At 42.4% G+C, this 13,069-nt stretch overlaps 1 protein-coding gene across 1 annotated transcript in view; it reads left to right on the plus strand.

Annotated features, from left to right (window-relative positions):
- KIAA1549L (KIAA1549 like) overlaps window positions 1-13,069 on the plus strand; it is a 112,255-nt gene that overhangs the window by 81,063 nt on the left and 18,123 nt on the right. The window contains exons 14-16 of the mRNA XM_069965792.1: window positions 622-797; window positions 2,503-2,720; window positions 8,375-8,507. Coding sequence (XP_069821893.1) covers window positions 622-797; window positions 2,503-2,720; window positions 8,375-8,507 — 527 coding nt within the window. The remainder of the gene's footprint in view (window positions 1-621; window positions 798-2,502; window positions 2,721-8,374; window positions 8,508-13,069) is intronic.

The following is a 13,069-nucleotide window of genomic DNA, read 5'->3' on the forward strand; positions in this document are numbered from 1 at the left end:
GAACCCCTTTAATCTAGTGTATGGGCACTATAGGCCCTTTTGGGCTTTATACTTTTTGTTTTATTTTTTTCCTCTGGTTACTTTCTTGCCTTGCAGGTTTAGGATAGTGAATAGAATGACGAGTTACTGTAAATATCACCTCTCTAAGTAATGGAGGATGGTACTAAGTAGATTTATAGCTATAAAATTGGTATGACCTTTGATGAAAACCAGCAGACTGATGATGGAGTTGGCCTTGCCTAGTTCTGCACCACTGCTGTGCTCTATTGTGTTCTGATCTTTCTTCTCTGCCTATTAAAAATACTCACACTGACAGCTACAGTAACCCTCTAAATGTAACATTTCCTCTACTATATAAAACCTTCCTAAAGGTTACTTTCTATTTCAAATGATTAAAACATTTCTTTGCAGCGGGACATTGGAGGGTCATGAGTCTTGCGGTGTCTTGTGATCCCTGAAATGCCGACTAACCTCAGGTTGCCTAATACTGCTTCTAGCTGAGATTCTTTCATTGCACTCATCCTGGTCATAGTGCATCATTTAACAATACATTGTGGTCGCACTGGATTTTGGTCAGACGGATGAACTAGTAATAACTAATCGGGAATCATTATTTTCTAGTGCCAATAAGTGATGAAGAAGAAGGGAACATTCACTTTGACAAAAACAAAATAATATCCGATCCATTTGACTCATCTTCTGGATCGGTGCAACTTATTGCAATAAAACCAGTGTCTATACCGCCGGCTCTTACTGTATCAGAAAGGAATCAAGAGATGTCAATCATTAATGGTGAGGTAAGGCATATTTTAATATTAAATGGGTCACTTCTCCCCTCTATTGTTCCTTAAATGTTGTCATGGCTGAGAGTGCTGTCTGGGGTCACGAATGGGGCTATCATTATTACTTTTTCCAGAGCCTTCATGGTTCCTTAATGGTAAGCATGCCCTTACTAGTAGCAGATTCCCCTAAAACTTAGGGCAGACTAGATGGACCAGGTGGTCTTTTTCTGCCAACAATCTTCTATGCTTCTCTATTACGTCCTTTGTGTTGAGTCCCTCTGTGTCCCCCATATGGCGCTTAGGACAACATTGTATGTTGTAAATATAGCTGTGTACTGGTGCATTGTATTGATTATCCTGTATGAATCCTTATAAAAAAAACCTCTGTATACCCCTTTAAGAAATTGGAGTTGTATGAAGGTTTAGTATGGTCCCATAGACGTATATTAGTGTTGCAGTTCCATACAACCAGCTATACGGAGTCATAGTATGGACATATGGATTAACCCTTATCCTGATAATTTACTCGGAATTACAGGCAAAACATGGATAGTTCTTCACTGCAGCAAATACAGATTGCGGGTATTGTTTGCCTTGTGTTTATTTATTGCCTTTGTCTACCCAACCAACAGTGTGGCTGCATCGCCTGCCTCTCTAATTAGTGGAGTAATCCTTAAAATAGATCATTCCACATTGTGCGGCAGATGTTTGCTTGTAACTCTGTCATGTAGGGAAACGATACTTTATAGAAACGTATTATGTATTGGATAGTCCTATAGTACCATTTCTGACCTTCAGGAAAGGACCTGACCTATTACATACAGGGCTGGATCAAACCTGGTAGATGCTGCTTGGCTGAAAAAAAATAAAAAATAGCGTTATATAAGCTTGGCTAACATCTGGAGAGGGCTGGAAGGCACTGGGTGGGGAGGGACCTTGGTCAATCACCCCTTTAATCTGCCTTATAATCCTGGCCCTCATTGAGAAAAGACAGCATTGTCTTAATATGTGACCTTTTGAAAATTTTGGTCATATAGTCATTTATTGCTCCTAAAGTGAGAGTGCATTATTAGTCTGTGGTCACAAGGGTTGAAGTTAAAATGTACTTGTTGTTATAAATTTTTTGGACGGCTCCAGATCTGAGTGTTCAGACCCATATCGATCGTGAGAATGAGTGGGGCGAGGATTATGCTGCAGCACGATCCACTCTCTAAGCTGTGTCAGTAAAAAGAGTCATGCTCCATAGGCTTACATTAGGAGGCCATCTCATCATGTGACACAAAGCCGGGACAGCGGTCTTCTCCTGGCCCGTTCTCAGGATCGGTACTCCGTGGAGTATACTTTCTTGGATGACTACAAGAACTGTTAAGTGATTCCGGGTAAAAGGGTGTGGCAACTTTTCAATTGCTTTTTGTAACTAAAAAAATAAAATATATTATCAATAGACAGTTTTCGTAAAGGGCTTCTTTTGGATAATTCTTACCTGTTAAAAAGAAATGTTATCCCTACAGTGCCACCCAGGGCACAAAAGAAGAAGAGTTTATTGAAAATCAGCGAGTTGTCTGTGTAAAGCAGGACAGGATAGGTCCTTCAGAGAAAGAGATACCCTCTTTGTAACCCTCTGAACTCTAGTCAAGAGATGAAGACTGGTGTCTCCCCCTTTCTGTTTCTGAATTTTCTAAACTGGGCAAACACTTTAAAGTTACTTTTCTCCCACCAGGTTAATAAAGCACTTAAACAAAAATCGGATATAGAACACTATCGCAACAAACTACGTCTTAAAGCGAAGAGGAAGGGATACTATGATTTCCCTCCCATAGAAAGCAAGTCACTCAATGACAGGAAGAGGAAGGTGTATGAAAAAACTCAGATGGAGATCGACAATGTGTTGGACGCTGGTACAGATACCTCTTCTCCATTTGCGGAGCCGAAGAACAGGTACAACATCTTACAATGGAATTGACGATGATTGAGAAATTGCCAATATTATGTATCTCAGTCATGTTTTTTCCTTCCGAGATAATACATAATGATTCAGTCTCAAACTCATTCATATTAGATGGCAAATGGACATTATATAATATATATACTGGACCTAAAGCAAAATATACAAAGCCCCCACCTACCATATGCCATTTATATAGCATTCTAGTTTCAGGGCCCAGGTTAGACTGACACCTCTGCACCCCATATAGCTACATCCCTGGATATAGTTGGTAATATACTGTATGAGTAAGGTAATGTTATTTGTTGTATCAATGCTGGTTCTGAAGCAGGCTTGCCTGAGAAAGAAAATGTTATGGTTGCCAAAAAAGTACTGTGTTGACAAGGAATGTATTCAGAATAATTGTCATTTGCTGTCTGTTCTGACTGCACAATGTTAGAAAAAGGCAGTAGGAAAAGTTAAAAAGAAAGTGAGGAAACCATGCATTGTCTCTGGGTGGTGTTATTCCTTTTCGGAAAAGAGCAGCGGTTGTCAGAAGGTGGCATGCCCCCTCTATCAGTGCTTTGCAGTAATTGGCTGTGGTCTTTGGCATCATCTCCCTCCTCCTACCTTTGATCACCCTAACATATCATAAAATCGGAAGGCTCTTTGCTGTCTTTTCTGTTTCTATGATACGGATTGCTGACATCCGAGCATAAGATTAATTATTTATAAGATACCCTTGAGCCTTTCAATGAAATGAAGATATTGAGGGAGTCAGTAATACAGTAGGACACTTATCCAGTACAGTGGGACCTATGTCACAGTTGCCAACATTTAAATGTTTCCCAGGGACACTTTGTGCAGGTGTGGCCTATTGTGGGTTTGGTTTGCTGGGGCCGTGGCTGGTCACCGGTGCCCCTTCCCCAAAAATATTACATATTACAGACCTCAGTATCAACACCACCCTCACTTCTACACAACTCCCCATCTGTATTGCTCCACCTCTAGCAGTGCCTATTTGTGCTCCAATGAAGCATGTAGGAACCCACTATGCCCTCTTATATGTAACTGCCCATATGTATCCTCATATAGTAGATAAACCCCCTCTATGGCCCCTAATAGAACTTAGGCCCCCTCTGTACCTTCCATGTAGTAGTTTGCTTCTTTTGCTCCCCTCTCCTGCTGTAGGTACGCCCCAGTATGTATTTCCCCATGTAGGTGTTCCCCATAGGGTAACCCCCCCCCACAGTAGTTAGCCCCCCCCCCTCCCTATTAGGCAATCCCCCTGGCACTTAACTCCCCTAATAAGTAATGTAGATGGGACCCCACTGTGGACATCCCCCATTAGTTCCCCCTCCTTCCATGTTAGGCATCTTCCCTGTTAGTAAACTCCCCCTCCCCTCCTCCTGACCATGTAGACACCCCCATGTGTAACTGAGAAATAAACCAAAACCATACTCACCTGCTGTGCAATGGGAACTGGGAGGAGAGAGTGGCCTCCCTCTTCCTGCAGCCACAAGAGGTACTGTCAGAGAAGGGAGCCAATGGTTCCTTGCTCTGTCAGTGCACTATTTAACTACAAACACTCATTAGGAGTGTTTACGGTTAATCGCATGGGGGGGGGGGGGGCAGGGGCAGGGCTTCCCCGGACATACCCAGGACATTATTTTACTGGGACTGTCCCTTAAAAATCAGAACTGTTGGCAGCTGTGCTATGCATGTTTATTTACCCCAATTGGGTCTGATTAAATTTTTGCTCTAGTATTTCACTGTAAAAAGAAGGGGAACATTAATCATTTATACATTATTTTATTATGAAAGGGAATGCATTACAGTGCAAAGTCATAAAAAATGCATTGTAAATATATCAATGTCCCTTACAAGCCTTAGTATTCCACTGCTGCATTAAAACTAATCATTTACGCACCAGAATTTATTAAATATATCACAGGCAATAAAATGAGTTAAAAGCTACTGGTTATTTGTCATTTAATGGCAAATAAACACATTTTCTCTGAGTTGACCGATGACTAAGAATTAGGGGCAATGGCAGAGCAGAATGTGTAATGAATTAGCAGAATATTTCTAGTCCGGAAGGAATTGCATTATTCACCCACTGTGGCTCTGCAGTGACTATAGAAACTAATGACAAACTATTAAAATGTGTAAATCACCCAGTACGAGGAGCATGGGTAAAAAAAATAGAAATGTGGCAGTGAAATGTAAATGACAGGGACAGGAATGATGATGAGGCATGTAGTAAGAGGTGACTAAGATGATGCATCTTATCCCTAGGATCCATAGGATTTCATGTCTTATGATCAGAATCTTACATAAAGCCCGGCAAGTAGCACGCCCAGTAACTGGGCTAATGAGAAACCTCCTAGAGATAGTGTTGGAGATTGTGTTACTTCCATTTAAGATTCACTGCAATTAGGTCAGCAATGAACACATGGGATGTTAAATAGCAGTGTATTACCCGTTATCATTAAACTTACATCAAAGCTTTGTGGTGCATTAGGAATGAAACTACGATTTACTCTATTATGCAATGCATTTCTTATGCATACGCCAATATTGGGCTCACCAGGATGACAAAACGCTCGGGCCTCTAAAACGAGAGAAAATTGTTCCGGCAAGGGATGTTGGTAGATTTCATATCTGAAGTCTGCAGATTTGTGAGTGAAGCTCTGGACAAGGTTGAGTTTTAATAGCAAGCCAATATAAGTACGGCAGTGTATTTACAAATATAGTCAACATTTTATGTCAATATAAAGGCATATTTTTTTTTGGGTACTCATAAGCTAATCCCCCTCCACTGCTGTTCCAATGATGCCCAGTCTCCGGTGTGAATTTCCCGGGCACAAATCTGAATGGAAAATTTGCAGTCTTTCTACTGTGTGTGAATGTAGCCTTAAGGCTACAGAGAGGAAGTATCCTCTCCAGTGACCCCATATATTCACTCTGTCAGCAGTGACTGTGCTAATTCGTGACTCAGTAAGCACAGATTCCTGGTATCACAGTGCATGCCGTCTTGTATAAATAATTCACAGCTCGAGTGTAGCGGCCGTACACAAATGTTTAGCTGAGGCAAATGATTGTAGGGTGAGGAGCATATTGATGCAACCTCCTCAGTAATGTTGATAGGTATTGAGATTTTTCCTTAAAAGTTGTTGCATGTAGTTCACAGGTGTCAAACTCCAATGCTCACCGTGCCTGGATTGTAGTTTTGCAACAGCTGGAGGGCCCCTGGTTTGACACCCCTGATGTACTGTGGTTACTCAACCCACACTGCTCCAAAGCTAAGCTTTGGCTGTCCAGGCATGATGGGAATTGTAACCAACCAAAATTGACCCCTTGTTTGCAATAATACTACAAAGATTAATGGGAATTTTATATGGCCTTTTGATGTTTTCTTTATTGATAAAAAAGTTATATAAACATTAAAATTATTTGCAGTATTCCATAGGTTGAACAATAGCTATATTATAAGGGCGATCAGTACAATCATGGACTCTATTCTTTATTGTTCCCTTGCATTTTCCATTGTTCAGGTTTCAATTTCTTTGACAAAATGCAGACAGCGGTCTTGGGGCTATAGAACTGCCAATATGGAGTGAAATACAGCTAAGTGACCTGTCAATAGGAATTAACATACTCACATAGAGAATGAACAATGTGACACTGTTTCGAATCTGGTGACAGGCTATGTAAAAGTATAATACGCAGCTGGATCATAGAAGAGCTTGGTTACTTAACACATCAAGGAGACTACTTTACAATGTACAGAATCAATACTTCATAGACTAAACATGGATGCCGCTGCTTCCAGCCAATGCAAAATATATACTCATAAATCTCTTAGGTCCAATGTGTGGATTAATTTTGTAATATATAATGGTGGGAGCTCCATTTTTATGATACAGTCCTCCAAATGCCTTACATAAACACATATATTATAAAATTTGTAAAGGAGTATTTTGGTATCAAAAGATTCTATTCAGATAAAACCATCACCCCTAGACATATAACTTGCTAATATAGTGTTAGCACAAATTGTATTGGCTTCAGCATGTTTTTGCTTGAATTACAGTACCTACCAATGACAGGATGTTGTGTATCCCTTCTATTTGTAATATGGTATTGTCTCAGCAGTTCTCCAGCTACTCCCACTCTCTTGAGATGATGCATCATCCTCTGATGTTTTGTCTCTCAATCTTGTCTTTGAGATCCAACCTGTCACCATCTCTGACCAGACTCTAAAGCTACACCATCTCCTTGTCATATGTACATATATCTTTATTGGGTCATTTGGGGGAATAATTAAAGAAGCAGTTCACATAAAAATATTATTGCCCCCCCCCCTGTAGGCGCTGGAATGTATACTCATCGCAGCTGATCAGTGCCCCACGACGCGGCTTCATTCCAGTTCCTGCAGCGTCGTTCAAATCTGGCGCACGCTCAAATCCCCCTCTGCTGTGACTCCTCTTCTCTGTCCTGTGATTAAACGCAAGAACTCACACGCTTCCATGCATTCTCTATGGGAGTGTGTGACTTCCGGCCTTCAATTACAAGGCAGAAGAGGACTCACTGCAGAAGCTGAAGTGAGTGCGCGCCAGATTTTAACGATGCCGCGCGACCGGAGCGAAGCTGTGTTGCTGGACACTAATCAGCTGCGGTGAGTATATGTTCCGGTGCCTACCGAGGGGGCCAATAATATTTTTTTGTGAACTGCTTCTTTAAGGATGTTTACAGCATGCTGCCTTGTGCCACAGGCAGAGGAGCAGACAGGGAATGCATTCAGCAAATGCTGCAGATTTACTGACTGTAGAGCAATAATGTGTTCTGTCCTGAAATGTTCTGGAACAGCTCTTGTCAGGGAACTGGCAGGAGTGTTGTGGGAGTGGAGTAGATAGGGTGGTAGGGCAGTCCTCATCACCCTAACTGGCGGAAAGCAAAGCATTCTGGTAGTTGTTGTACCGAGCCAACTGCTTAACCACAAATTAGTGAGAGGACATTGTATAGGAGAAAATTACATACCCAAAAAGATTTTTTTTTCTTTTCTTTCAAAACTGGGGCAGACAGCTAAGCAATGCTATGTTTTTTTTTGTTTTTTGTTTTTTTTGCAGCAAGTTTTTATCTGACATTGGAGTATCCCTTTAAAAGGAATCTGTCAGTTGTACTTGGAGCTGCAGACATGGGCAGATAGCCGATGCCTATCTCCTAGTTGAGAGCTCTTGGCAATATAAAATTAAGTTGTTTTTTTTAATAAGCTCAAAAGTCATAGAGGTGAGGCTAGGTGGCAGCATGCACACCTCCTCCCTCCCTCAACCCTCCCTGCCCTGCATGATTGGTGCACAGAATTTATCTTCCAGCACTGAGCCTTGTAAATCAATCAATCAGCGCATGGTTGCTGTTTTCTCCTCCAAATAGATGAAGCTAATGAATTATGGATCTTTTTAAACTCTGAATACTATGCATTCTATATCTGACAGCCCCTTTAAATAATATTGAATGCACCAAATTATAGCTCTACAAGTTGCTTACATGGACTGGATATGTAACTGCTTAGTTGCCTGCACAAAACCATACACTATCTACTTTTTGTTCTATATATACTGTATACTGTATCTGAGTGGTAACTGTGTGATACATTTTACCACAGGCAAGCCTCCATGAAGAACCACCCATATAGAAGTCGGCAGTCTCTCAACAGCCCAAGCCCAGGGGAAACTGAAATGGATCTTCTTGTGACCCGGGAAAGACCTAGACGTGGAATTAGAAACAGTGGCTATGATGTGAGTTTGTAGATTTATTCTTTCCAGCTTTCCTTTTTCAAAAAATTCCTGCATATCCCTGTTTCTTTCTCTTCCTTATTTATGGCTTGTTGCCTAGGGTTACAGTCAGCACTGCAATCTAGCAGGGATGGCTCAGTGTCTGGCAAAAAATGCTTGTGTGCTGTGTGCTTGTCCGCGGAATTCCACTGTCTGTCAGCGCGCACGGCCGCACGCCTTTCCGCCGGCTCCATAGACACCATTCTGTGGGCCGGCGTATTCCGCTATTCACCGAAAGAAGGGACATGTCAGTTCTTTCGGCGGATAGCGGAATACACCGGCCCATAGAATGGTGTCTATATAGCTGGTGGAAAGGCGCGCGGCCGTGCGCACGGACTGACAGCGGAATTTCACGGATATTATCCGCGAGAATTCCTCAGTATGAACCCACCCTTACTCCCCCCAGCCACCTCTCTGCAGCCGCATACACCTCTATCAGACAGCTCCAGGGCATGTGGAGTTGCATGTGGAGCTGTCAGACAGAATAGGAAAGGTACAGAGCTGCCATGTGTGTGCTGCAGACCTTCTGAACATTCAATGCTGATTTAGTCAAGATGCAGATCAATATAGCAAATGTGTGTGTGTGTGTGTTCAGGCTAATGGCAGGGCGATCTCATGATGTCACCAGGGCCCTGCTTGCCTGAACTCTCAGTCAGCGACAAGTGACCCGCCTTAAATTCAGCCAGATGAATCAAGATCAGTGCAGGGGACCAAGGTGAACAGGGCAGCTGGAAATATCCCTTCAGGCTATGTTCCCACGCAGTATTTTTTGTCAGTATTGTGCAACCAAAACCAGTAGTGGATTGAAAGCAAAGAAAGACTATGTTAACACGCTGTTGAAATTAAGTGGATGGCAAATTATGACTGTTATTTCAAAACAATGCCCGTTGTTTTAAAATAACTGCAATTACTGAACATAGCCTTAAAGTGTATGCGCTGAAACAAAAAGCATAAACTTTGCAAATAGTCTCAATTAAGCATATCCTTCTGTTTTGTGTCTACAGGTCTTATGCAAACCTATAGCATGTGCCTCCAAGAATACAGTCTACCAACAAATCCTTTGTGGTGTGAACCTGCAGTCTTAAGGCCCTATTGCACGGAGCGATTATCATCCCGCTACGGACGATAATCGTCCAGTAGAATAGAGTGCAGCGATCAGCCGACATTGTTCATGTCGGCTGATCGTTGCAGTTGCTTGTTTTTAACATGTTGAAAAACAAGCGACTGATATAGCAGCGATCTTCTGCCGTTGCTCCGTTGAATAGGAGCATCGGCAGCAGACGCTGCTGTATCCTATGGGCTGCCCGGAAGATCAGCCACCACCCGGGCAGCCCCCCCAAAGCTCCCCGCCGCCCGCTCGCAGCAGCCGCGCTGAACAGCGGCAGCAGCGAGCAGGGAACGAGGCGCAAACGAGCGCTGAGAGCGCTCGTTTGCTCCTCTAGCGGCCCGTGGAATAGGGCTGTTACTTCTTTCTGTGAAAATACATAATTACAAGATTAGATTCCACAGAATTTCTTAGTAGTCTGCAAACTTGGAGACACATACATTAGATCTGCACGGTAGCTATAGACAAAAAAAAAACAAACAAAAAACCTGTGGTAGATATTATAGTCAAGATTATTGCCTAATTTAAAACAAAAAAATCTGCTGACACTGTAAAATAAATGTTAGGACAAGGACATGGTACCTTTCATTTATCTAGCTGTGCTTCCAAAATGTAGTGAAATGCTTTTATTTTCTGGTACAAGAAGTCAAAGTGGTTTTTCCAAGCTCAGCTCTAGTAAATGAAAACTGAGCTGTGATTGGTTGCTATAGTCAGTTTACGCCAGTTTCTCCCTCTACAAGCCGTGCCACATATGTAATAATATGTGCTTGGTTGTCACTGTTTACCTTTTCATTTTGGTCTTGATAAAAGAATATGTAGAAAAATGTCTAGGTGGAATTATAAAACAGAGAACAATTTATTTTTGTAGTATATAGGACCCCTGAGCCTAAGGACCCTATTACACCAACAGATATCTGACATATTTTTTACAGCCAAAACCAGGAATGGATTTGAAAAGAGGTGAAATCCAGTCTTTCCTTTATGACCTGTTCTCATTTTATAGTCCGTTCCTGGCTTTGGTTGCAAAAATCTGTCAGATATCTGTTGGTGTAATAGGACCCTAAGAGGACCTGAATGGTTCCTATGACTCATGTAAGCACACCAGTAATTGGGATCTATGTTGCAGATTTTGCATTTTGGAGCTTCAGGAGCTTCAACAATTGTGTGGCGTCAACCTGTATGCGAGCCGTCATGTCACAGCATGGTGTTCAGCAATCCAATACATGGACAAATAAAGATTCATTTAGCATCACAAGGGCTGCTGTGCTGTATAATGCAGTTATAATAGCGGAAGCGAGAACGTGTGCAGGCATCAGTTCCATTTATGATGATAATGTGTCTTTATTATCTGTATTTAGTGCTCTATGCAGAAATCAATGGAGGTGGTGATTCATTTCCCTTCCACCTTGGATAAGCCATTAAGATTAGAAAAAATGAGATTTACACATATGGCAATAATGGCAGACCATAGCGGACATTTTCATTCTCCTGGATGTTGGCAAGGGGGATTGAGCTTCAAATTAGTGACGCACACAAGATAATTGAGTCCTGTATTGGATTGAATGACGGCACGAAAGCCATGCTGTGCAATAGAGGACATTACTGTACTCCTCCTCACAACATCATTCACAACATTATATTAGTGGCGTGGAATACACAAAACCAGATGGACCCATACAAGGGTACACAATGCTGACATAATTGATATTTCAATCACTGCTTATTTTAGGGGGTAGGTCCACCTTTGCAATCTTTTTATTATAAAACAATTCTGCACATAATGCTACCTACCATTTTTCAATGCAAGTACTGTTACCTATAGCTCCTATGTGTCTCCATGGTAACAGGCTATGAACAAACCCTTTGTAATCTGATCCCGCATTCACACCCCCACTTGCCCCTACTTTCTAATAACATAGATTTAGTAGGTTAGCAAGAAGCAAGAAACATATAGATGACTGCAGGATCAGACTACACAGCTTGTTGTCTGTTACCATAGAGACAAAAAATAGGTCTGCTAGAGGCCCAAAATGATAGGACCTTTTTAATGCATTCTATTTGCCATCTTGGTTTACATTTCATTTAGAATCAATAGAGAGAGAAGATTATAAAGTACATGGGCATATAGTACAGCTCTTATAGGTACAAAGACCATATTGTTACATTGCAAGAAATGTTTTGAGCAGAGTACTTACTGTACCTTTTTTTACACCAAAAATTATTTCTAGTCATTCTATATTTAAAAATATTCACCCAATATTTATATTTCATACATATTTGCTCATATGTTGCTCAAAAAGTACGCTTTCTAAGGTAGTTCCTTGAATAGACAGTCTTAGGGTGGTATTACACGGGCCGAGCAGTGCCCGATAATACCTGTAAACGAGCAGCGATCTGCTAGATCGTTGCTCGTTTACTGGGCCTATTACACGGCCCGATAATCGTTTGACAAGAGCTGCAAGGACATCGTTACCGATGTCCTTGCAGCCCTTGCTAAACTGGCATACATTACCCATCCACGTTCCAGGGCTGCTCCTGCTGTCCGCTTCTCCCGGGGTCCTGTGCGCGCTCTAGCTTCACAGCGGCCTGTCAGCTGGTAGGCCGCTCAGCCAATCACAGGATGGGACCGCCGCGGCCTGTGATTGGCTGAGCGGCCTACCAGCTGACAGGCCGATGTGAAGCTAGAGAGCGCGCTGGACCCCGGGAGAAGGGGACGGCAGGAGCAGCCCTGGAACGTGGATGGGTAATGTATATCGTTAGTCGCCGGCCACGCACCGCTATTACACGTAATAGGGTCTAACCTATATCAACGATCAGCCAATGATCGCTGTCATCGGCTGATCGTTGCATTTATTACACGGAGTGATAATCGGCCGAATCGGGCCAATTCGGCCGATTATCGTTCCGTGTAATAGTACCCTTAGGCTATGTTCACACTACGTAAGTACAGTAGTAATCATGGCCGTTGTAAAAACGGCTGTGATTTCTACGGTACTTACGTAGTGCTGCACCTGAGGGAATCCTGGCCGTAGTGTATACACATAGGGGGAGATTTATTAAAGGGTGTAAAATTTAGACTGGTGCAAACTGCCCACAGCAACCAATCACAGCTCAGCTTTCAGCTCTGGAAAAAGAAAAGAGGAGCTGTGATTGGTTGCTGGGCCCAGTTTGCACCAGTCTAAATTTTACACCCTTTGTTAAATCTCCCCCATAGTGTACACTCCCACCGGAATCCCTAGCAGCCCTGCAAAAAATGACTGGCTGCTGTTTATGAATAGCGGCTGCAGAAAACCTGTCAGTGCACACAGTGGAGCGTACGGCTCTGGCTGCATGCTCCATTGTGAACTGAGGGGAATTTGGATGCGGGCGCCCACATTCGAATTCTGCGGCAGTGAAAATCATCTGGGATGATCTTCTCTGA

This window comes from Dendropsophus ebraccatus, chromosome 4, assembly GCF_027789765.1.
Source record: "Dendropsophus ebraccatus isolate aDenEbr1 chromosome 4, aDenEbr1.pat, whole genome shotgun sequence".
NCBI classification, from domain to species: domain Eukaryota; kingdom Metazoa; phylum Chordata; class Amphibia; order Anura; family Hylidae; genus Dendropsophus; species Dendropsophus ebraccatus.